General features: G+C 37.2%; 1 protein-coding gene across 6 annotated transcripts in view; it reads left to right on the top strand.

Moving 5' to 3' along the window:
* LOC308327768 (phytanoyl-CoA hydroxylase-interacting protein-like) overlaps positions 1–27231 on the top strand; it is a 67056-nt gene that overhangs the window by 20204 nt on the left and 19621 nt on the right. For all 6 annotated transcript variants that reach the window (XM_080781309.1, XM_080781308.1, XM_080781304.1 and 3 more), the window contains one exon: positions 2051–2225. In XM_080781309.1, coding sequence (XP_080637435.1) covers positions 2051–2225 — 175 coding nt within the window. The remainder of the gene's footprint in view (positions 1–2050; positions 2226–27231) is intronic.

A 27231-nucleotide genomic window follows, 5' to 3' on the forward strand; every position in this document is an offset into this window, starting at 1 on the left:
CTGTAGGAAGGAAGGAAGGAAGGAAGGAAGGAAGGAAGGAAGGAAGGAAGGAAGGGGAAAAAAAAAACACGGAAGTGAAATTACTGCTGCCGAAGGAAAAACATTGTGAAACTGACTTACGTGGCCGGTTAAGACTGATATGAGGTTAGGGGACTTACGTGGCCGGTTAAGACTGAGGTCAGGTCATGGTTAGATTTAGGGTTAGTAATAGTCGGACAATGCGTTTCCTAATCGCAGCCAATCTGCTCCAGTAGGAGCCTGCTGGCTCGATTGCATTCGAGTGATAAGTAACCGACTGGTGATTAATATTATCGGTTGATTTTCATACGATTCCGTTGCCCCAACAAACATGATGGCATGCAAAGATCCCAAATTTCAACGATATTTCAAATTAAAGGACTCATTTGAAACACTACACTACTACTGTAACTACAACTGTCGCACCACCAAACCAACACCATTTCATCATGATTCATCCAAGAAACTAAGTCAGACCGCTCTCTGCACCTAGCCGAACAGCTTGAATACTGCTATGATATTGTCCTTCTAATACATGAGGGGGGTATGTTTTTTCATTTAACCTCCTCCAGGAGGAGGTCAGAGGAGACAAAAAAATCTAAAATAATTATTCAAAATGAATAATTATTTTAAAAAAACACGGCCCCCTCACATATTAGAAGGACAGTCACCAGACCGGTATTTTCGATGAATCTATCATGGTTAAAATGAAGTTACTGTATAATGGGTTTGTATAGGAAGGGGGCGGGGCAGCTAAAATGAATATCAAATATCTAAATACTGACTGGAGCAACTTAAAAACGGTCTGGGGTGTTCACATAAGCCTGAGTAGACGATAAAATGTTTTTTTTCTTAAGTGAAATATACCTTTAACGTCCCTCATTTAAAGTAGTTTTGGAGGATTGAATTCTTAGTGAATAGAGAATTGACTTCTTAACCCATTTTGGGCGGGAACCCCTTTTGGTGTTAGCATTATTTTATGATTTAGCTATTGAAAAATAGCAGATCTACAAGCTCATAGCGAGCTCTATGAGCTTGTAGGTCTGCTCTTTATGAAAAATCGAAGAACGACTGACATAGAAACATAGCTTTTTCAGAAAACTGTCAGGATGTAGAAGACATTTTTAAAATCTGATCTCAGGTCAGAATGGAAAACTGTCAGGATGTAGAAGACATTTTTAGAATCTGATCTCAGGTCAGAATGGAAAACTGTCAGGATGTAGAAGACATTTTTAGAATCTGATCTCAGGTCAGAATGGGTTAACAAGGCCTTGTATTGTTCCTAAGGCTCCACGATGAGCTCCAGCTCCAAGCATTATAAAAGGAAAATATGAGAACCCAACACTCTCCCAGAGAATAATTGCAGCAGCGCGGTGGTCAGAGAAGGCAGTTCTGAGTAGTTATAGGCTAATGAATCGGGATGGTAATCTTGCAGCCCAGTCTCATCAGCCTTCTTTCCCACAGCTCAAATCAAACCTGATAGGAAGTGTTGCTGTCTCTGCTCTGTGTGAAGGGCAGACCCCATACCGGTGTTGTTATGGTGGTCCACCGTTGGCGGATTAATAGGCTGCCATGGTTGCTAGGCAGGGGCTCCTGTAATTCTCTAGTCTAATCAATGACCCGCTAAGGTGGGTACAAGGCTCCATAGCTAACTGTACCGCCGTTGCTGGGGGAGGGGCGCTAGCCCCTCCTATGCACAGGTTTAATGTTTGTCTTTAGATCAAAGTTTGTTTACTAAACGCATTGACAATGACGGGAAAATGTACGCCATGATGTGTCGTTTACGTCATATTGTCTCTTTATTGTTAAGGGCGTTTAATGTTTGTGTTGGCACCGCATTTGTTTTATATCACCATTACATCACCTAATCAACATGAGTTAGACTTTAATATATTAGCGCCCCTCACTTCACACAGGTGTGATTTTTTTAGTATACACACAGCTAAGATCAATATGGGTGCACACAAACACAAGCTGGGCTAGCGCCCCTCAAAAAGGTCCCCTTTTAAAGTCTCCTTCTCTCTTCCTTCAGGATGTGCCCACCAAGCTGGTGGCCAAGGCGGTGCCCCTGCCTATGACAGTGCGGGGCCACTGGTTCCTGAGCCCCCGCACCGAGTACACAGTGGCCGTCCAGACTGCGTCCAAGCAGACAGACGGTGACTACGCCGTGTCAGAGTGGAGCGAGATCATCGAGTTCTGTACTGCTGGTGAGTTGTGCTGGGGATGTGGGTGTACTGAATTATGAACACACGACGTGTGATGGATGCTTTTTATCTAAAGTTGCCTCAAGATACCGCGAGAAACAGGGGCGAGAAACGGGCAACAACTCAAACAAAACTCATAGTAACAAAACATAAGGAAGGGCGGTGGCCGGTTGGGAGCCGAGGAAGACAGGTCTGTCCCCTGCGTGCCGCACTCTCCTCTGCTCCTCTCTTAAGTAGGGGAAAGGCCACCCTCGTTAACCACTGAAATGTCTTGTGTGGACTCAGGCCTTCTCCACCAATCACGGCTGTCCACCGCGCTCTGCATCTCCATCTGGGCGATGCACAGAGCGCTGCGCAGGGCGCGCGCACCACTTCAAACCAGGGCAGAAAGACATGTCACAGTATAGGACCACATTACAGAATACAACCGCTTAACAGAATACGACCACAGTCGTAACAATGAGAAACGAGGCTAACTTTTTTTTTCAAAATTTCAAAAAACATGGGCTATAACCCATCGTTTTTTTCATTTTTTCATTTTTTTTCAAATCCTCAAAAATGATGAAAAACGGCGTGCCATAGTATGCCATACGATATGGGCTATAGCCCATGGTCCAAAATGATGAGAAACGAGGATAACTTTTTTTTTCAAAATTTCAAAAAACATGGGCTATAACCCATCGTTTTTGTCATTTCGTCATTTTTTTCAAATCTTCAAAAATGATGAAAAACGGTGCGCTATAGTATGCCGTACGATATGGGCTATAGCCCATGGTCCAAAATGATGAGAAACGAGGCTAACTTTTTTTTTCAAAATTTCAAAAAACATGGGCTATAACCCATCGTTTTTGTCATTTCGTCATTTTTTTCAAATCCTCAAAAATGATGAAAAACGGCGCGCTATAGTATGCCGTACGATATGGGCTATAGCCCATGGTCCAAAATGATGAGAAACGAGGATAACCTTTTTTTTCAAAATTTCAAAAAACATGGGCTATAACCCATCGTTTTTGTCATTTCGTCATTTTTTTCAAATCTTCAAAAATGATGAAAAACTGCGCGCTATAGTATGCCGTACGATATGGGCTATAGCCCACGGTCCAAAATGATGAGAAACGAGGCTAACTTTTTTTTTCAAAATTTCAAAAAACATGGGCTATAACCATAGAGTATTAAAAGGATAGAGACTAAACTAACGCGAAGCTCCGCCCCCTCTGCTATTCATGTCAGTGGAAGTTGCTCAGTGGCGTTTTGAAGCACCCGGAAGGCTGCCGGAAGTACCGTCTTTTCGCTGATTCAGCATTTCACCGAGGTGCACTCTGGGTGCACTTGCGCATTTGGACACCAAAATTTGGTGTCCAAATGCGGAAGTGCACCCAGAGTGCACCTCGGCCGTGAACGCCATGTGAACGCGCCTGAAGCCTGAATCCATTCATGAACGCGCTCCGTGTCGAGTACGAGCAAAGACAAAAAAGAAAAAACAATACATAGATTTTCGTCTGTTTACATAGCGCACAGGCGCTGAACCAGAAACTTGAGAATTCTGACATTATCTAGGGATTTATATCGAAATGTTAGTAAAGACTTAGCAACTAGGTGGTCTATTTTACCCCTAAAATGTATCAATATAATAAAAACAGTTCCATCTGGGCAATGTTTAATGTTACAGTGTACTGTACACATGACATGATGGGTGCATTTGGTTCCATTGTACACTGACTTGAATTAGATTAACACTAAAAGACATTTACTGTGTATGAATTCATAAATTACAGACTAAATTAAAACCACAATCTTTGAACATCTTCTGTTTTTTAAACTCAGTACCTCACCAGTTGTGTAAAGATGCAACACAATCAACAAACTCAATGTGGGAAAATTATAAAATTACGGTAGTTTAAAAAAAACACCATGTAGTGATCCCAGGAAAATATCGTTCCCATCAGAAAATAGGCTATACATTACTTTTCTTTAATTACCTACCCTACAGGAGTGGTTCTCAAACTAAACAGGGTAGTTTATTTAGCCTAACCCCTTCCTAGTGACAACATAAATGGATCTGTAAGAATTCTTAAGAAATAAGCATTTATTTTCAAATACATAAAGTTACAGTACTGCACACTTATAGGGCTTTCACTTCTAGTGATTTTTACTAGTTGACTAGTTGTTTAACTACCTATTATGTAAAAGAAAAAGAAAAAAAGGTATTGTGCATTTAAAAACGGTGTACATTGGTGACTATAATGTAGCATTCTAGCTGATCTTGAGGCCTACAAAAACGGGGGAAAATAAGCTCAGAAGATCAGAATTTGTGTCCTCATTACAGTATAAATGTATGGAAGTAGGTATGTCACACAATTCAATTCAATTCAAAGGGCTTTATTGGCATGAGAAAACAACATTGCCAAAGCAGAAAGGACACTACAACAATACAGCAATATAATCAAAAGGTACTTTGAAGGTCAGAATCTTCAATAGATCAACTTCTATGTACCAATTCACTCGATGCAGGAATATACACGAGAAACACGAAAAACACGAGCTCCCACAACACAGCAACGTGTCAGTTACTCAGTTTTAGTACTATTAGCTGGTAAACCAAACCAAACTCCGGTTTACGGTGGGCTTCTTATCTGTAATATAATAAATCAGTTATTTTTTGAGATGTGGTACATGATGCGAGCACTCGAGTCGTGGTTAACAAAAAGGCTGCTTTATCCTCCAGAAAACAGAATGTAAACACAAACTGCCCTGTGCGCGTCCACGAAGCAAACCAGCGGCGCGCTTTCTTGTGCTCGTGCATGAATTTCATCCGCCTGCAGTCCCAAACTTGGCCACTAGGGACCAGCGCTTCAACATTGGAGTGCATAGCTGGCCCCTTGGCTATAACCCATCGTTTTTGTCATTTCGTCATTTTTTTCAAATCCTCAAAAATGATGAAAAACGGCGCACTATAGTATGCCGTACGATATGGGCTATAGCCCATGGTCCAAAATGATGAGAAACGAGGATAACTTTTTTTTTCAAAATTTCAAAAAACATGGGCTATAACCCATCGTTTTTGTCATTTCGTCATTTTTTTCAAATCTTCAAAAATGATGAAAAACTGCGCGCTATAGTATGCCGTACGATATGGGCTATAGCCCACGGTCCAAAATGATGAGAAACGAGGCTAACTTTTTTTTTCAAAATTTCAAAAAACATGGGCTATAACCCATCGTTTTTGTCATTTGGTCATTTTTTTCAAATCTTCAAAAATGATGAAAAACGGCGCGCTATAGTATGCCGTACGATATGGGCTATAGCCCATGGTCCAAAATGATGAGAAACGAGGCTAACTTTTTTTTTCAAAATTTCAAAAAACATGGGCTATAACCCATCGTTTTTGTCATTTCGTCATTTTTTTAAATCTTCAAAAATGATGAAAAACGGCGCGCTATAGTATGCCGTACGATATGGGCTATAGCCCATGGTCCAAAATGATGAGAAACGAGGCTAACTTTTTTTTTCAAAATTTCAAAAAACATGGGCTATAACCCATCGTTTTTGTCATTTCGTCATTTTTTTCAAATCTACAAAAATGATGAAAAACGGCGCGCTATAGTATGCCGTACGATATGGGCTATAGCCCACGGTCCAAAATGATGAGAAACGAGGCTAACTTTTTTTTTCAAAATTTCAAAAAACATGGGCTATAACCCATCGTTTTTGTCATTTCGTCATTTTTTTCAAATCTTCAAAAATGATGAAAAACTGCGCGCTATAGTATGCCGTACGATATGGGCTATAGCCCACGGTCCAAAATGATGAGAAACGAGGCTAACTTTTTTTTTCAAAATTTCAAAAAACATGGGCTATAACCCATCGTTTTTGTCATTTCGTCATTTTTTTCAAATCTTCAAAAATGATGAAAAACGGTGCGCTATAGTATGCCGTACGATATGGGCTATAGCCCACGGTCCAAAATGATGAGAAACGAGGCTAACTTTTTTTTTCAAAATTTCAAAAAACATGGGCTATAACCCATCGTTTTTGTCATTTCGTCATTTTTTTCAAATCTTCAAAAATGATGAAAAACTGCGCGCTATAGTATGCCGTACGATATGGGCTATAGCCCACGGTCCAAAATGATGAGAAACGAGGCTAACTTCTTTTTTCAAAATTTCAAAAAACATGGGCTATAACCCATCGTTTTTGTCATTTCGTCATTTTTTTCAAATCTTCAAAAATGATGAAAAACTGCGCGCTATAGTATGCCGTACGATATGGGCTATAGCCCACGGTCCAAAATGATGAGAAACGAGGCTAACTTTTTTTTTCAAAATTTCAAAAAACATGGGCTATAACCCATCGTTTTTGTCATTTCGTCATTTTTTTCAAATCTTCAAAAATGATGAAAAACTGCGCGCTATAGTATGCCGTACGATATAGGCTATAGCCCATGGTCCAAAATGATGAGAAACGAGGCTAACTTTATTTTTCAAAATTTCAAAAAACATGGGCTATAACCCATCGTTTTTGTCATTTCGTCATTTTTTCAAATCTTCAAAAATGATGAAAAACGGCGCGCTATAGTATGCCGTACGATATGGGCTATAGCCCATGGTCCAAAATGATGAGAAACGAGGCTAACTTTTTTTTTCAAAATTTCAAAAAACATGGGCTATAACCCATCGTTTTTGTCATTTCGTCATTTTTTTCAAATCTACAAAAATGATGAAAAACGGCGCGCTATAGTATGCCGTACGATATGGGCTATAGCCCACGGTCCAAAATGATGAGAAACGAGGCTAACTTTTTTTTTCAAAATTTCAAAAAACATGGGCTATAACCCATCGTTTTTGTAATTTCGTCATTTTTTTCAAATCTTCAAAAATGACGAAAAACTGCGCGCTATAGTATGCCGTACGATATGGGCTATAGCCCACGGTCCAAAATGATGAGAAACGAGGCTAACTTTTTTTTTCAAAATTTCAAAAAACATGGGCTATAACCCATCGTTTTTGTCATTTCGTCATTTTTTTCAAATCTTCAAAAATGATGAAAAACGGTGCGCTATAGTATGCCGTACGATATGGGCTATAGCCCACGGTCCAAAATGATGAGAAACGAGGCTAACTTTTTTTTTCAAAATTTCAAAAAACATGGGCTATAACCCATCGTTTTTGTCATTTGGTCATTTTTTTCAAATCTTCAAAAATGATGAAAAACGGCGCGCTATAGTATGCCGTACGATATGGGCTATAGCCCATGGTCCAAAATGATGAGAAACGAGGCTAACTTTTTTTTTCAAAATTTCAAAAAACATGGGCTATAACCCATCGTTTTTGTCATTTCGTCATTTTTTTAAATCTTCAAAAATGATGAAAAACGGCGCGCTATAGTATGCCGTACGATATGGGCTATAGCCCATGGTCCAAAATGATGAGAAACGAGGCTAACTTTTTTTTTCAAAATTTCAAAAAACATGGGCTATAACCCATCGTTTTTGTCATTTCGTCATTTTTTTCAAATCTACAAAAATGATGAAAAACGGCGCGCTATAGTATGCCGTACGATATGGGCTATAGCCCACGGTCCAAAATGATGAGAAACGAGGCTAACTTTTTTTTTCAAAATTTCAAAAAACATGGGCTATAACCCATCGTTTTTGTCATTTCGTCATTTTTTTCAAATCTTCAAAAATGATGAAAAACTGCGCGCTATAGTATGCCGTACGATATGGGCTATAGCCCACGGTCCAAAATGATGAGAAACGAGGCTAACTTTTTTTTTCAAAATTTCAAAAAACATGGGCTATAACCCATCGTTTTTGTCATTTCGTCATTTTTTTCAAATCTTCAAAAATGATGAAAAACGGTGCGCTATAGTATGCCGTACGATATGGGCTATAGCCCACGGTCCAAAATGATGAGAAACGAGGCTAACTTTTTTTTTCAAAATTTCAAAAAACATGGGCTATAACCCATCGTTTTTGTCATTTCGTCATTTTTTTCAAATCTTCAAAAATGATGAAAAACTGCGCGCTATAGTATGCCGTACGATATGGGCTATAGCCCACGGTCCAAAATGATGAGAAACGAGGCTAACTTCTTTTTTCAAAATTTCAAAAAACATGGGCTATAACCCATCGTTTTTGTCATTTCGTCATTTTTTTCAAATCTTCAAAAATGATGAAAAACTGCGCGCTATAGTATGCCGTACGATATGGGCTATAGCCCACGGTCCAAAATGATGAGAAACGAGGCTAACTTTTTTTTTCAAAATTTCAAAAAACATGGGCTATAACCCATCGTTTTTGTCATTTCGTCATTTTTTTCAAATCTTCAAAAATGATGAAAAACTGCGCGCTATAGTATGCCGTACGATATAGGCTATAGCCCATGGTCCAAAATGATGAGAAACGAGGCTAACTTTATTTTTCAAAATTTCAAAAAACATGGGCTATAACCCATCGTTTTTGTCATTTCGTCATTTTTTCAAATCTTCAAAAATGATGAAAAACGGCGCGCTATAGTATGCCGTACGATATGGGCTATAGCCCATGGTCCAAAATGATGAGAAACGAGGCTAACTTTTTTTTTCAAAATTTCAAAAAACATGGGCTATAACCCATCGTTTTTGTCATTTCGTCATTTTTTTCAAATCTACAAAAATGATGAAAAACGGCGCGCTATAGTATGCCGTACGATATGGGCTATAGCCCACGGTCCAAAATGATGAGAAACGAGGCTAACTTTTTTTTTCAAAATTTCAAAAAACATGGGCTATAACCCATCGTTTTTGTAATTTCGTCATTTTTTTCAAATCTTCAAAAATGATGAAAAACTGCGCGCTATAGTATGCCGTACGATATGGGCTATAGCCCACGGTCCAAAATGATGAGAAACGAGGCTAACTTTTTTTTTCAAAATTTCAAAAAACATGGGCTATAACCCATCGTTTTTGTCATTTCGTCATTTTTTTCAAATCTTCAAAAATGATGAAAAACGGTGCGCTATAGTATGCCGTACGATATGGGCTATAGCCCACGGTCCAAAATGATGAGAAACGAGGCTAACTTTTTTTTTCAAAATTTCAAAAAACATGGGCTATAACCCATCGTTTTTGTCATTTCGTCATTTTTTTCAAATCTTCAAAAATGATGAAAAACTGCGCGCTATAGTATGCCGTACGATATGGGCTATAGCCCACGGTCCAAAATGATGAGAAACGAGGCTAACTTTTTTTTTCAAAATTTCAAAAAACATGGGCTATAACCCATCGTTTTTGTCATTTCGTCATTTTTTTCAAATCTTCAAAAATGATGAAAAACTGCGCGCTATAGTATGCCGTACGATATGGGCTATAGCCCATGGTCCAAAATGATGAGAAACGAGGCTAACTTTTTTTTTCAAAATTTCAAAAAACATGGGCTATAACCCATCGTTTTTGTCATTTCGTCATTTTTTCAAATCTTCAAAAATGATGAAAAACTGCGCGCTATAGTATGCCGTACGATATGGGCTATAGCCCATGGTCCAAAATGATGAGAAACGAGGCTAACTTTTTTTTTCAAAATTTCAAAAAACATGGGCTATAACCCATCGTTTTTGTCATTTCGTCATTTTTTTCAAATCTACAAAAATGATGAAAAACGGCGCGCTATAGTATGCCGTACGATATGGGCTATAGCCCACGGTCCAAAATGATGAGAAACGAGGCTAACTTTTTTTTTCAAAATTTCAAAAAACATGGGCTATAACCCATCGTTTTTGTCATTTCGTCATTTTTTTCAAATCTTCAAAAATGATGAAAAACTGCGCGCTATAGTATGCCGTACGATATGGGCTATAGCCCACGGTCCAAAATGATGAGAAACGAGGCTAACTTTTTTTTTCAAAATTTCAAAAAACATGGGCTATAACCCATCGTTTTTGTCATTTCGTCATTTTTTTCAAATCTTCAAAAATGATGAAAAACGGTGCGCTATAGTATGCCGTACGATATGGGCTATAGCCCACGGTCCAAAATGATGAGAAACGAGGCTAACTTTTTTTTTCAAAATTTCAAAAAACATGGGCTATAACCCATCGTTTTTGTCATTTCGTCATTTTTTTCAAATCTTCAAAAATGATGAAAAACTGCGCGCTATAGTATGCCGTACGATATGGGCTATAGCCCACGGTCCAAAATGATGAGAAACGAGGCTAACTTTTTTTTTCAGAATTTCAAAAAACATGGGCTATAACCCATCGTTTTTGTCATTTCGTCATTTTTTTCAAATCTTCAAAAATGATGAAAAACTGCGCGCTATAGTATGCCGTACGATATGGGCTATAGCCCACGGTCCAAAATGATGAGAAACGAGGCTAATTTTTTTTTTCAAAATTTCAAAAAACATGGGCTATAACCCATCGTTTTTGTCATTTCGTCATTTTTTTCAAATCTTCAAAAATGATGAAAAACTGCGCGCTATAGTATGCCGTACGATATGGGCTATAGCCCACGGTCCAAAATGATGAGAAACGAGGCTAACTTTATTTTTCAAAATTTCAAAAAACATGGGCTATAACCCATCGTTTTTGTCATTTCGTCATTTTTTTCAAATCTTCAAAAATGATGAAAAACTGCGCGCTATAGTATGCCGTACGATATGGGCTATAGCCCACGGTCCAAAATGATGAGAAACGAGGCTAACTTTTTTTTTCAAAATTTCAAAAAACATGGGCTATAACCCATCGTTTTTGTCATTTCGTCATTTTTTTCAAATCTTCAAAAATGATGAAAAACTGCGCGCTATAGTATGCCGTACGATATGGGCTATAGCCCACGGTCCAAAATGATGAGAAACGAGGCTAACTTTTTTTTTCAAAATTTCAAAAAACATGGGCTATAACCCATCGTTTTTGTCATTTCGTCATTTTTTTCAAATCTTCAAAAATGATGAAAAACTGCGCGCTATAGTATGCCGTACGATATGGGCTATAGCCCACGGTCCAAAATGATGAGAAACGAGGCTAACTTTTTTTTCCAAAATTTCAAAAAACATGGGCTATAACCCATCGTTTTGTCATTTCGTCATTTTTTTCAAATCTTCAAAAATGATGAAAAACAGCGCTCTATAGTATGCCGTACGATATGGGCTATAGCCCACGGTCCAAAATGATGAGAAACGAGGCTAACTTTTTTTTTCAAAATTTCAAAAAACATGGGCTATAACCCATCGTTTTTGTCATTTCGTCATTTTTTTCAAATCTTCAAAAATGATGAAAAACTGCGCGCTATAGTATGCCGTACGATATGGGCTATAGCCCACGGTCCAAAATGATGAGAAACGAGGCTAACTTTTTTTTTCAAAATTTCAAAAAACATGGGCTATAACCCATCGTTTTGTCATTTCGTCATTTTTTTCAAATCTTCAAAAATGATGAAAAACGGCGCGCTATTGTATGCCGTACGATATGGGCTATAGCCCATGGTCCAAAATGATGAGAAACGAGGCTAACTTTTTTTTTCAAAATTTCAAAAAACATGGGCTATAACCCATATATTTTTTCATTTTTGTCAAATCATCAAAAATGATGAAAAACGGCGTGCTATAGTATGCCGTACGATATGGGCTATAGCCCATGGTCCAAAATGATGAGAAACGAGGTAAACTTTTTTTTTCAAAATTTCAAAAAACATAGGCTATAACCCATCGTTTTTTTATTTTTTCATTTTTTTCAAATCCTCCAAAATGATGAAAAACGGCGTGCTATAGTATGCCGTACGATATGGGCTATAGCCCATGGTCCAAAATGATGAGAAACGAGGCTAACTTTTTTTTTCAAAATTTCAAAAAACATGGGCTATAACCCATTGTTTTTTTATTTTTTCATTTTTTTCAAATCCTCAAATGATGAAAAACGGCGTGCTATAGTATGCTGTACGGTAGGGGCTATAGCCCATGTTCAAAAATGATGAAAAATGAGGATAACATTTTTTTCAAAAATTCAAAAAACGATGGGCTATAACCCATGTTTTTTGAAATTTTGAATTTTTTTCAAATCCTCAAAAATGATGAAAAACGGCGTGCTATAGTATGCCGTACGGTAGGGGCTATAGCCCCATTTTTTTTCAAAAATTAAAAAAACGATGGGCTATAACCCATGTTTTTTGAATTTTAGATTTTTTTTCAAATCCTCAAAAATGATGAAAAACAGCGTGCTATAGTATGCCGTACGATATGGGCTATAGCCCATGGTCCAAAATGATGAGAAACGAGGCTAACTTTTTTTTTCAAAATTTAAAAAAACATGGGCTATAACCCTTTTTTTTTTTTCACTTTTGTCAAATCATCAAAAATGATGAAAAACGGCGCGCTATAGTATGCCGTACGATATAGGCTATAGCCCATGGTCCAAAATGATGAGAAACGAGGTAAACTTTTTTTTTCTAAATTTCAAAAAACATGGGCTATAACCCATCGTTTTTTCATTTTTTCATTTTTTTCAAATCCTCCAAAATGATGAAAAACGGCGTGCTATAGTATGCCGTACGATATGGGCTATAGCCCATGGTCCAAAATGATGAGAAACGAGGCTAACTTTTTTTTTTCAAAATTTCAAAAAACATGGGCTATAACCCATCGTTTTTTCATTTTTTCATTTTTTTCAAATCCTCAAAAATGATGAAAAACGGCGTGCTATAGTATGCTGTACGGTAGGGGCTATAGCCCATGTTCAAAAATGATGAAAAATGAGGATAACAGTTTTTTCAAAAACTCAAAAAACGATGGGCTATAACCCATGTTTTTTGAAATTTTGAAATTTTTTCAAATCCTCAAAAATGATGAAAAACGGCGTGCTATAGTATGCCGTATGGTAGGGGCTATAGCCCCATTTTTTTTCAAAAATTCAAAAAACGATGGGCTATAACCCATGTTTTTTGAATTTTAGATTTTTTTCAAATCCTCAAAAATGATGAAAAACGGCGTGCTATAGTATGCCGTACGATATGGGCTATAGCCCATGGTCCAAAATGATGAGAAACGAGGCTAACTTTTTTTTCCAAAATTTCAAAAAACATGGGCTATAACCCATCTTTTTTTTCATTTTTGTCAAATCATCAAAAATGATGAAAAACTGCGCGCTATAGTATGCCGTACGATATGGGCTATAGCCCACGGTCCAAAATGATGAGAAACGAGGCTAACTTTTTTTTCCAAAATTTCAAAAAACATGGGCTATAACCCATCGTTTTGTCATTTCGTCATTTTTTTCAAATCTTCAAAAATGATGAAAAACAGCGCTCTATAGTATGCCGTACGATATGGGCTATAGCCCACGGTCCAAAATGATGAGAAACGAGGCTAACTTTTTTTTTCAAAATTTCAAAAAACATGGGCTATAACCCATCGTTTTTGTCATTTCGTCATTTTTTTCAAATCTTCAAAAATGATGAAAAACTGCGCGCTATAGTATGCCGTACGATATGGGCTATAGCCCACGGTCCAAAATGATGAGAAACGAGGCTAACTTTTTTTTTCAAAATTTCAAAAAACATGGGCTATAACCCATCGTTTTGTCATTTCGTCATTTTTTTCAAATCTTCAAAAATGATGAAAAACGGCGCGCTATTGTATGCCGTACGATATGGGCTATAGCCCATGGTCCAAAATGATGAGAAACGAGGCTAACTTTTTTTTTCAAAATTTCAAAAAACATGGGCTATAACCCATATATTTTTTCATTTTTGTCAAATCATCAAAAATGATGAAAAACGGCGTGCTATAGTATGCCGTACGATATGGGCTATAGCCCATGGTCCAAAATGATGAGAAACGAGGTAAACTTTTTTTTTCAAAATTTCAAAAAACATAGGCTATAACCCATCGTTTTTTTATTTTTTCATTTTTTTCAAATCCTCCAAAATGATGAAAAACGGCGTGCTATAGTATGCCGTACGATATGGGCTATAGCCCATGGTCCAAAATGATGAGAAACGAGGCTAACTTTTTTTTTCAAAATTTCAAAAAACATGGGCTATAACCCATTGTTTTTTTATTTTTTCATTTTTTTCAAATCCTCAAAAATGATGAAAAACGGCGTGCTATAGTATGCCGTACGGTAGGGGCTATAGCCCCATTTTTTTTCAAAAATTAAAAAAACGATGGGCTATAACCCATGTTTTTTGAATTTTAGATTTTTTTTCAAATCCTCAAAAATGATGAAAAACAGCGTGCTATAGTATGCCGTACGATATGGGCTATAGCCCATGGTCCAAAATGATGAGAAACGAGGCTAACTTTTTTTTTCAAAATTTCAAAAAACATGGGCTATAACCCTTTTTTTTTTTTCACTTTTGTCAAATCATCAAAAATGATGAAAAACGGCGCGCTATAGTATGCCGTACGATATAGGCTATAGCCCATGGTCCAAAATGATGAGAAACGAGGTAAACTTTTTTTTTCTAAATTTCAAAAAACATGGGCTATAACCCATCGTTTTTTCATTTTTTCATTTTTTTCAAATCCTCCAAAATGATGAAAAACGGCGTGCTATAGTATGCCGTACGATATGGGCTATAGCCCATGGTCCAAAATGATGAGAAACGAGGCTAACTTTTTTTTTTCAAAATTTCAAAAAACATGGGCTATAACCCATCGTTTTTTCATTTTTTCATTTTTTTCAAATCCTCAAAAATGATGAAAAACGGCGTGCTATAGTATGCCGTACGATATGGGCTATAGCCCATGGTCCAAAATGATGAGAAACGAGGCTAACTTTTTTTTCCAAAATTTCAAAAAACATGGGCTATAACCCATCTTTTTTTTCATTTTTGTCAAATCATCAAAAATGATGAAAAACGGCGCGCTATAGTATGCCGTACGATATAGGCTATAGCCCATGGTCCAAAATGATGAGAAACGAGGTAAACTTTTTTTTCCAAAATTTCAAAAAACATGGGCTATAACCCATCGTTTTTTTATTTTTTTCAAATCCTCCAAAATGATGAAAAACGGCGTGCTATAGTATGCCGTACGATATGGGCTATAGCCCATGGTCCAAAATGATGAGAAACGAGGCTAACTTTTTTTTTCAAAATTTCAAAAAACATGGGCTATAACCCATCGTTTTTTAATTTTTTAATTTTCCTCTTTGCCTCTTTATCCAATCTTTCACTGTAGAGTGTGCAATAGCATCAATTCTGCATGAGTCATGGTGGTGAACTGGTTAGGACACTGGCCCTGCAACCAGAAGGTTCCTGGTTCAAATACAGTGATGACATTTTTCCAATTAATCTTGTCTTGCATCTTTGTCCAATCTTTCACTGTAGAGCATGCAATAGCATCATTTCTGCATGAGCTATGGTGGTGCAATGGTTAAAATTCAGACCTTGCAAACAGAAGGTTCTGGGTTCAAGTCCAGCACGGGCATTTTCCTCTTTGCATCTTTATCCAATCTTTCACTGTAGACTGTGCAATAGCATCAGTTCTGCATGAGTCATGGTGGTGAACTGGTTAGGACACTGGCCCTGCAACCAGAAGGTTCCTGGTTCAAATACAGTGATGACCTTTTTCCAAGTTTGTACTCTTGTAGAAGAACATTTTCAGTCGATCTAATTTCTGAAAGGTGGGTTAAGTAAGACGTTCGCCGATAGATCTGACATGTCAGTGTGGCGCAGAAGATAAACCTGGAACTTAGAAACCAGAGGGACAGGATTCAAACCTAACATTTTCACTGTCCATCAAAATTCTCGAAAGTGGGTTAAGTATTACATTCCCGATTATAGCTTACAGCCCAGCGTGGCTCAAAAGATACACCTGAGGTTTACAATCCAAAGGTTACTGGTTCAAAACTCAAACAAAACTAATAATCAACCAAAAACTCAAACAAAACTAAAAGAAACTCAAACAAAACTAAAAATCAACAAAAAACTCAAAAATGAGTCAATATAAAAACTGAAACAACAAAAGCAATAAACAAAAATCATCAACCACAACAATACAAATGCCTAACCTAAATGCGTTTCAAAGCAAACGTATGTCATACAATCTCTAATCATTAGGGTTCATTATGACAACAAATGAGATTTAGGTTGGAACTACTTTATTCTGCACTCGCATTTAATATTTCAATGAGCAGTGTTTAGTATAAATATTAGTTCCCGATTGTACCTTACATGCCAGTGTGGCGCAGGTGATAAACCGGGGGTTTGTAAACAGGACATTCACGGTTCAAGTCCCCTGAAGAACATTTTCAATGTCCATCTAAATTCTAAAAGGCTGGTTAAATATGAGTTCCCGATTATACCTTACATGCCAGTGTGGCGCAGGTGATAAACCTGGGGTTTATAAACAGGACATTCAGGGTTCAAGTCTCCTGAAGAACATTTTCACTATCCATCTAAATTCTAAAAGGCTGGTTAAATATTAGTTCCCGATTATACCTTACATGCCAGTGTGGCTCAATAGATAAAAACTAGGCTTCAAAAACCAAACGTCATAGGTTCAAACCTCAAAGAAAACTAATAATCAACCAAAAGTCAAACAAAAACAAAAACCAAAAAAGAAAAAAATCAACTGAAAAAAAACAGCTGAGATAAAGTGTCATAAAAAACTCAAATATCTCAATAAAAACTAAAAATAAAATGGTTCAATCAAATTAATGTGAAAAGTACAAAAATCACTTTGCTTAATATGTACATTTCTTAAGCTCCACCCCCAGGAGGCAGGCTCATAAAAAAATCCCGCCCTAGAGGCGGGTTCCCAAAAAAGATCCTCCCCCTCCCACAGGAGCCAAAAGAGAGCGGGAGGAGGGAGGCCGGATTTCGGCTCTCTTTGCCTTAAAAAGCCCAAAAATGAAGGTTTACCCTGAGCAAGATTCAAACCCACCACCTTCAGCTTGTGAGACCTATGCTTTCCTCTTACGCCACTAGGACTTTCACACTAATAAGAATTTGGAGGTTGTATTTAAGGTTGAAGGCAGAGGTGACAGGTCAAGGGATGAAAATCCTCTTCAGACACCTCTACCCCTGCCAGAATGATTGAATCTAAAGGTGATGATCAGGGTTCATGACGACTCAACTGAGATTTAGGTGATTGCTTAAAACCATCTGGTAGAACATTCTTAGAGACTGCACACAGATTTACACTTTCATTGAAAGAAAATAGAGATGTTTTGTTTCAGCCTAAGTAATGTCATTAAAATTTAATTGCGGATATTGCAAATTGCGGAAATTGCGAAAATTGCAAATTGCGGAAATTGCGGAACTTCGATGAGAAACATTAGCAAATTACGTAGTGTTGCGGAGGATGAGAAACATTAGCGCAATTTTCGCAATTTTCAATTTCCGCAATTTCCGCAATTTGCAATTTCCGCAATTTAATTTTAATGACATTACTTAGGCTGAAACAAAACATCTCTATTTTCTTTCAATGAAAGTGTAAATCTGTGTGCAGTCTCTAAGAATGTTCTACCAGATGGTTTTAAGCAATCACCTAAATCTCAGTTGAGTCGTCATGAACCCTGATCATCACCTTTAGATTCAATCATTCTGGCAGGGGTAGAGGTGTCTGAAGAGGATTTTCATCCCTTGACCTGTCACCTCTGCCTTCAACCTTAAATACAACCTCCAAATTCTTATTAGTGTGAAAGTCCTAGTGGCGCAAGAGGAAAGCATAGGTCTCACAAGCTGAAGGTGGTGGGTTTGAATCTTGCTCAGGGTAAACCTTCATTTTTGGGCTTTTTAAGGCAAAGAGAGCCGAAATCCGGCCTCCCTCCCTTTTGGCTCCTGTGGGAGGGGGAGGATCTTTTTTGGGAACCCGCCTCTAGGGCGGGATTTTTTTATGAGCCTGCCTCCTGGGGGTGGAGCTTAAGAAATGTACATATTAAGCAAAGTGATTTTTGTACTTTTCACATTAATTTGATTGAACCATTTTATTTTTAGTTTTTATTGAGATATTTGAGTTTTTTATGACACTTTATCTCAGCTGTTTTTTTTCAGTTGATTTTTTTCTTTTTTGGTTTTTGTTTTTGTTTGACTTTTGGTTGATTATTAGTTTTCTTTGAGGTTTGAACCTATGACGTTTGGTTTTTGAAGCCTAGTTTTTATCTATTGAGCCACACTGGCATGTAAGGTATAATCGGGAACTAATATTTAACCAGCCTTTTAGAATTTAGATGGATAGTGAAAATGTTCTTCAGGAGACTTGAACCGTGAATGTCCTGTTTATAAACCCCCGGTTTATCACCTGCGCCACACTGGCATGTAAGGTATAATCGGGAACTCATATTTAACCAGCCTTTTAGAATTTAGATGGACATTGAAAATGAGGGGACTTGAACCGTGAATGTCCTGTTTATAAACCCCCGGTTTATCACCTGCGCCACACTGGCATGTAAGATACAATCGGGAACTTGTATTTAACCAGCCTTTTAGAATTTAGATGGACATTGAAAATGTTCTTCAGGAGACTTGAACCCTGAATGTCCTGTTTATAAATCCCTGGTTTATCACCTGCGCCACACTGGCATGTAAGGTATAATCGGGAACTCATATTTAACCAGCCTTTTAGAATTTAGATGGACATTGAAAATGTTCTTCAGGGGACTTGAACCGTGAATGTCCTGTTTATAAACCCCCGGTTTATCACCTGCGCCACACTGGCATGTAAGGTATAATCGGGAACTCATATTTATACTAAACACTGCTCATTGAAATATTAAATGCGAGTGCAGAATAAGGTAGTTCCAACCTAAATCTCATTTGTTGTCATAATGAACCCTAATGATTAGAGATTGTATGACATACGTTTGCTTTGAAACGCATTTAGGTTAGGCATTTGTATTGTTGTGGTTGATGATTTTTGTTTATTGCTTTTGTTGTTTCAGTTTTTATATTGACTCATTTTTGAGTTTTTTGTTGATTATTAGTTTTGTTTGAGTTTCTTTTAGTTTTGTTTGAGTTTTTTGTTGATTTTTTGTTTTGTTTGAGTTTCTTTTAGTTTTGTTTGAGTTTTTGGTTGATTATTAGTTTTGTTTGAGTTTTGAACCAGTAACCTTTGGATTGTAAACCTCAGGTGTATCTTTTGAGCCACGCTGGGCTGTAAGCTATAATCGGGAATGTAATACTTAACCCACTTTCGAGAATTTTGATGGACAGTGAAAATGTTAGGTTTGAATCCTGTCCCTCTGGTTTCTAAGTTCCAGGTTTATCTTCTGCGCCACACTGACATGTCAGATCTATCGGCGAACGTCTTACTTAACCCACCTTTCAGAAATTAGATCGACTGAAAATGTTCTTCTACAAGAGTACAAACTTGGAAAAAGGTCATCACTGTATTTGAACCAGGAACCTTCTGGTTGCAGGGCCAGTGTCCTAACCAGTTCACCACCATGACTCATGCAGAACTGATGCTATTGCACAGTCTACAGTGAAAGATTGGATAAAGATGCAAAGAGGAAAATGCCCGTGCTGGACTTGAACCCAGAACCTTCTGTTTGCAAGGTCTGAATTTTAACCATTGCACCACCATAGCTCATGCAGAAATGATGCTATTGCATGCTCTACAGTGAAAGATTGGACAAAGATGCAAGACAAGATTAATTGGAAAAATGTCATCACTGTATTTGAACCAGGAACCTTCTGGTTGCAGGGCCAGTGTCCTAACCAGTTCACCACCATGACTCATGCAGAATTGATGCTATTGCACACTCTACAGTGAAAGATTGGATAAAGAGGCAAAGAGGAAAATTAAAAAATAAAAAAACGATGGGTTATAGCCCATGTTTTTTGAAATTTTGAAAAAAAAAGTTAGCCTCGTTTCTCATCATTTTGGACCATGGGCTATAGCCCATATCGTACGGCATACTATAGCACGCCGTTTTTCATCATTTTGGAGGATTTGAAAAAAATAAAAAAACGATGGGTTATAGCCCATGTTTTTTGAAATTTTGGAAAAAAAAGTTTACCTCGTTTCTCATCATTTTGGACCATGGGCTATAGCCTATATCGTACGGCATACTATAGCGCGCCGTTTTTCATCATTTTTGAAGATTTGAAAAAAATGACGAAATGACAAAAACGATGGGTTATAGCCCATGTTTTTTGAAATTTTGAAAAAAAAAGTTAGCCTCGTTTCTCATCATTTTGGACCGTGGGCTATAGCCCATATCGTACGGCATACTATAGCGCACAGTTTTTCATCATTTTTGAAGATTTGAAAAAAATGACGAAATGACAAAAACGATGGGTTATAGCCCATGTTTTTTGAAATTTTGAAAAAAAAAGTTAGCCTCGTTTCTCATCATTTTGGACCGTGGGCTATAGCCCATATCGTACGGCATACTATAGCGCGCAGTTTTTCATCATTTTTGAAGATTTGAAAAAAATGACGAAATGACAAAAACGATGGGTTATAGCCCATGTTTTTTGAAATTTTGAAAAAAAAAGTTAGCCTCGTTTCTCATCATTTTGGACCGTGGGCTATAGCCCATATCGTACGGCATACTATAGCGCGCAGTTTTTCATCATTTTTGAAGATTTGAAAAAAATGAAGAAATGACAAAAACGATGGGTTATAGCCCATGTTTTTTGAAATTTTGAAAAAAAAAGTTAGCCTCGTTTCTCATCATTTTGGACCGTGGGCTATAGCCCATATCGTACGGCATACTATAGCGCGCAGTTTTTCATCATTTTTGAAGATTTGAAAAAAATGACGAAATGACAAAAACGATGGGTTATAGCCCATGTTTTTTGAAATTTTGAAAAAAAAAGTTAGCCTCGTTTCTCATCATTTTGGACCGTGGGCTATAGCCCATATCGTACGGCATACTATAGCGCGCAGTTTTTCATCATTTTTGAAGATTTGAAAAAAATGACGAAATGACAAAAACGATGGGTTATAGCCCATGTTTTTTGAAATTTTGAAAAAAAAAGTTAGCCTCGTTTCTCATCATTTTGGACCGTGGGCTATAGCCCATATCGTACGGCATACTATAGCGCGCAGTTTTTCATCATTTTTGAAGATTTGAAAAAAATGACGAAATGACAAAAACGATGGGTTATAGCCCATGTTTTTTGAAATTTTGAAAAAAAAAGTTAGCCTCGTTTCTCATCATTTTGGACCGTGGGCTATAGCCCATATCGTACGGCATACTATAGCGCGCAGTTTTTCATCATTTTTGAAGATTTGAAAAAAATGACGAAATGACAAAAACGATGGGTTATAGCCCATGTTTTTTGAAATTTTGAAAAAAAAAGTTAGCCTCGTTTCTCATCATTTTGGACCGTGGGCTATAGCCCATATCGTACGGCATACTATAGCGCGCAGTTTTTCATCATTTTTGAAGATTTGAAAAAAATGAAGAAATGACAAAAACGATGGGTTATAGCCCATGTTTTTTGAAATTTTGAAAAAAAAAGTTAGCCTCGTTTCTCATCATTTTGGACCGTGGGCTATAGCCCATATCGTACGGCATACTATAGCGCGCAGTTTTTCATCATTTTTGAAGATTTGAAAAAAATGACGAAATGACAAAAACGATGGGTTATAGCCCATGTTTTTTGAAATTTTGAAAAAAAAAGTTAGCCTCGTTTCTCATCATTTTGGACCGTGGGCTATAGCCCATATCGTACGGCATACTATAGCGCGCAGTTTTTCATCATTTTTGAAGATTTGAAAAAAATGACGAAATGACAAAAACGATGGGTTATAGCCCATGTTTTTTGAAATTTTGAAAAAAAAAGTTAGCCTCGTTTCTCATCATTTTGGACCGTGGGCTATAGCCCATATCGTACGGCATACTATAGCGCGCAGTTTTTCATCATTTTTGAAGATTTGAAAAAAATGACGAAATGACAAAAACGATGGGTTATAGCCCATGTTTTTTGAAATTTTGAAAAAAAAAGTTAGCCTCGTTTCTCATCATTTTGGACCGTGGGCTATAGCCCATATCGTACGGCATACTATAGCGCGCAGTTTTTCATCATTTTTGAAGATTTGAAAAAAATGACGAAATGACAAAAACGATGGGTTATAGCCCATGTTTTTTGAAATTTTGAAAAAAAAAGTTATCCTCGTTTCTCATCATTTTGGACCATGGGCTATAGCCCATATCGTACGGCATACTATAGCGCGCCGTTTTTCATCATTTTTGAGGATTTGAAAAAAATGACGAAATGACAAAACCGATGGGTTATAGCCCATGTTTTTTGAAATTTTGAAAAAAAAAGTTAGCCTCGTTTCTCATCATTTTGGACCATGGGCTATAGCCCATATCGTACGGCATACTATAGCGCACCGTTTTTCATCATTTTTGAAGATTTGAAAAAAATGACGAAATGACAAAAACGATGGGTTATAGCCCATGTTTTTTGAAATTTTGAAAAAAAAAGTTAGCCTCGTTTCTCATCATTTTGGACCGTGGGCTATAGCCCATATCGTACGGCATACTATAGCGCGCAGTTTTTCATCATTTTTGAAGATTTGAAAAAAATGACGAAATGACAAAAACGATGGGTTATAGCCCATGTTTTTTGAAATTTTGAAAAAAAAAGTTAGCCTCGTTTCTCATCATTTTGGACCGTGGGCTATAGCCCATATCGTACGGCATACTATAGCGCGCAGTTTTTCATCATTTTTGAAGATTTGAAAAAAATGACGAAATGACAAAAACGATGGGTTATAGCCCATGTTTTTTGAAATTTTGAAAAAAAAAGTTAGCCTCGTTTCTCATCATTTTGGACCGTGGGCTATAGCCCATATCGTACGGCATACTATAGCGCGCAGTTTTTCATCATTTTTGAAGATTTGAAAAAAATGACGAAATGACAAAAACGATGGGTTATAGCCCATGTTTTTTGAAATTTTGAAAAAAAAAGTTAGCCTCGTTTCTCATCATTTTGGACCGTGGGCTATAGCCCATATCGTACGGCATACTATAGCGCGCAGTTTTTCATCATTTTTGAAGATTTGAAAAAAATGACGAAATGACAAAAACGATGGGTTATAGCCCATGTTTTTTGAAATTTTGAAAAAAAAAGTTATCCTCGTTTCTCATCATTTTGGACCATGGGCTATAGCCCATATCGTACGGCATACTATAGCGCGCCGTTTTTCATCATTTTTGAGGATTTGAAAAAAATGACGAAATGACAAAACCGATGGGTTATAGCCCATGTTTTTTGAAATTTTGAAAAAAAAAGTTAGCCTCGTTTCTCATCATTTTGGACCATGGGCTATAGCCCATATCGTACGGCATACTATAGCGCACCGTTTTTCATCATTTTTGAAGATTTGAAAAAAATGACGAAATGACAAAAACGATGGGTTATAGCCCATGTTTTTTGAAATTTTGAAAAAAAAAGTTAGCCTCGTTTCTCATCATTTTGGACCGTGGGCTATAGCCCATATCGTACGGCATACTATAGCGCGCAGTTTTTCATCATTTTTGAAGATTTGAAAAAAATGACGAAATGACAAAAACGATGGGTTATAGCCCATGTTTTTTGAAATTTTGAAAAAAAAAGTTAGCCTCGTTTCTCATCATTTTGGACCGTGGGCTATAGCCCATATCGTACGGCATACTATAGCGCGCAGTTTTTCATCATTTTTGAAGATTTGAAAAAAATGACGAAATGACAAAAACGATGGGTTATAGCCCATGTTTTTTGAAATTTTGAAAAAAAAAGTTAGCCTCGTTTCTCATCATTTTGGACCGTGGGCTATAGCCCATATCGTACGGCATACTATAGCGCGCAGTTTTTCATCATTTTTGAAGATTTGAAAAAAATGACGAAATGACAAAAACGATGGGTTATAGCCCATGTTTTTTGAAATTTTGAAAAAAAAAGTTAGCCTCGTTTCTCATCATTTTGGACCATGGGCTATAGCCCATATCGTACGGCATACTATAGCGCACCGTTTTTCATCATTTTTGAAGATTTGAAAAAAATGACGAAATGACAAAAACGATGGGTTATAGCCCATGTTTTTTGAAATTTTGAAAAAAAAAGTTAGCCTCGTTTCTCATCATTTTGGACCGTGGGCTATAGCCCATATCGTACGGCATACTATAGCGCGCAGTTTTTCATCATTTTTTTTTTTTGTTATCAAATGTTTTTTTATTAAAGACAAAAAATCACAATAAGATACGTTAACATCATGAATGACTAAAGAAAACAAGAAACAAAAAACACAAAAACAAACAATCCCACCCACCCCTCCCCCCGAGACCAAAGATGCCAAAAAATGTCAGTACTCTTACTACTGTGCAAATGGGAACAAAAAATAAATAAATGAATGAAAATAATAATAACAATAATAATAATGATTAAATCATGCCCGTAACCAAATCTGCAATACTAGACCAAATCTCGATGTTTTCCTCTTTTGCACCATGCAATCTTGCTGTAGACATTTCTAGATAAATGATATCTAGAAAGGTCAAAGCCCATTGGCGAAATGACAATGTATGAGGCGGTTTCCAGCGCGAAGCAACCATCTTCTTTGCGGCTGTTACGCCAGCAAAGAAGACACGAATACGGGTATTATTTACTAGCAACTGGGATACGTCATTTAATAAGAATAGAGATGGGGAGGGTGTGATGTTAATTTGTAGTATAATCGAAAGTTTAGCAGCAACCAGATTCCAAAATGTGAGGACATCCGGACACTCCCACACCATATGAAAGAATGTACCTATGGTGTTCGGAGTGCAGAAAGTGCAGTTATGGTTATTTAAAATCCGCATAGCACACAATCTGCGGGGAGTTAAGTATGTCCGATGAACAAAATTTAGATGAATTTGCTGATGATCAGGATTCCTAGAAGATAGGGCAACATTAGACCACACTGTATCCCAGCTCCAATCTGGATCTAGATTTGGTATGTCATTCCTCCAAACAGTATCGACAGCCAAGGTCCCATAACTAGATTCTAATAAATAAGCATACAATATGGAAACAAAACCTCTTGACCTAACATCACAGATAAGTCTATGCAAAGGGTGCATTGCAAGGGGGGTCTGCCATGGAACCCCGTATGTCCTCATGGCAGTTCTCAATTGTAGATAGAAAAAGAAAGAAGATTTGAAAAAAATGACGAAATGACAAAAACGATGGGTTATAGCCCATGTTTTTTGAAATTTTGAAAAAAAAAGTTAGCCTCGTTTCTCATCATTTTGGACCGTGGGCTATAGCCCATATCGTACGGCATACTATAGCGCGCAGTTTTTCATCATTTTTGAAGATTTGAAAAAAATGACGAAATGACAAAAACGATGGGTTATAGCCCATGTTTTTTGAAATTTTGAAAAAAAAAGTTAGCCTCGTTTCTCATCATTTTGGACCGTGGGCTATAGCCCATATCGTACGGCATACTATAGCGCGCAGTTTTTCATCATTTTTGAAGATTTGAAAAAAATGACGAAATGACAAAAACGATGGGTTATAGCCCATGTTTTTTGCAATTTTGAAAAAAAAAGTTAGCCTCGTTTCTCATCATTTTGGACCGTGGGCTATAGCCCATATCGTACGGCATACTATAGCGCACCGTTTTTCATCATTTTTGAAGATTTGAAAAAAATGACGAAATGACAAAAACGATGGGTTATAGCCCATGTTTTTTGAAATTTTGAAAAAAACAGTTAGCCTCGTTTCTCATCATTTTGGACCGTGGGCTATAGCCCATATCGTACGGCATACTATAGCGCGCAGTTTTTCATCATTTTTGAAGATTTGAAAAAAATGACGAAATGACAAAAACGATGGGTTATAGCCCATGTTTTTTGAAATTTTGAAAAAAAAAGTTAGCCTTGTTTCTCATCATTTTGGACCGTGGGCTATAGCCCATATCGTACGGCATACTATAGCGCGCCGTTTTTCATCATTTTTGTAGATTCGAAAAAAATGACGAAATGACAAAAACGATGGGTTATAGCCCATGTTTTTTGAAATTTTGAAAAAAAAAGTTAGCCTCGTTTCTCATCATTTTGGACCATGGGCTATAGCCCATATCGTACGGCATACTATAGCGCGCCGTTTTTCATCATTTTTGAAGATTTGAAAAAATGACGAAATGACAAAAACGATGGGTTATAGCCCATGTTTTTTGAAATTTTGAAAAAAAAAAGTTAGCCTCGTTTCTCATCATTTTGGACCATGGGCTATAGCCCATATCGTACGGCATACTATAGCGCGCCGTTTTTCATCATTTTTGAAGATTTGAAAAAAATGACCAAATGACAAAAACGATGGGTTATAGCCCATGTTTTTTGAAATTTTGGAAAAAAAAGTTAGCCTCGTTTCTCATCATTTTGGACCGTGGGCTATAGCCCATATCGTACGGCATACTATAGCGCGCAGTTTTTCATCATTTTTGAAGATTTGAAAAAAATGACGAAATGACAAAAACGATGGGTTATAGCCCATGTTTTTTGAAATTTTGAAAAAAAAAGTTATCCTCGTTTCTCATCATTTTGGACCATGGGCTATAGCCCATATCGTACGGCATACTATAGCGCGCCGTTTTTCATCATTTTTGAGGATTTGAAAAAAATGACGAAATGACAAAACCGATGGGTTATAGCCCATGTTTTTTGAAATTTTGAAAAAAAAAGTTAGCCTCGTTTCTCATCATTTTGGACCATGGGCTATAGCCCATATCGTACGGCATACTATAGCGCACCGTTTTTCATCATTTTTGAAGATTTAAAAAAAATGACGAAATGACAAAAACGATGGGTTATAGCCCATGTTTTTTGAAATTTTGAAAAAAAAAGTTAGCCTCGTTTCTCATCATTTTGGACCGTGGGCTATAGCCCATATCGTACGGCATACTATAGCGCGCAGTTTTTCATCATTTTTGAAGATTTGAAAAAAATGACGAAATGACAAAAACGATGGGTTATAGCCCATGTTTTTTGAAATTTTGAAAAAAAAAGTTAGCCTCGTTTCTCATCATTTTGGACCATGGGCTATAGCCCATATCGTACGGCATACTATAGCGCGCCGTTTTTCATCATTTTTGAAGATTTGAAAA

The sequence above is a fragment of the Protomyctophum bolini genome (genome assembly GCF_963924005.1).
Source record: "Protomyctophum bolini genome assembly, chromosome: 14".
Lineage (NCBI taxonomy): Eukaryota > Metazoa > Chordata > Actinopteri > Myctophiformes > Myctophidae > Protomyctophum > Protomyctophum bolini.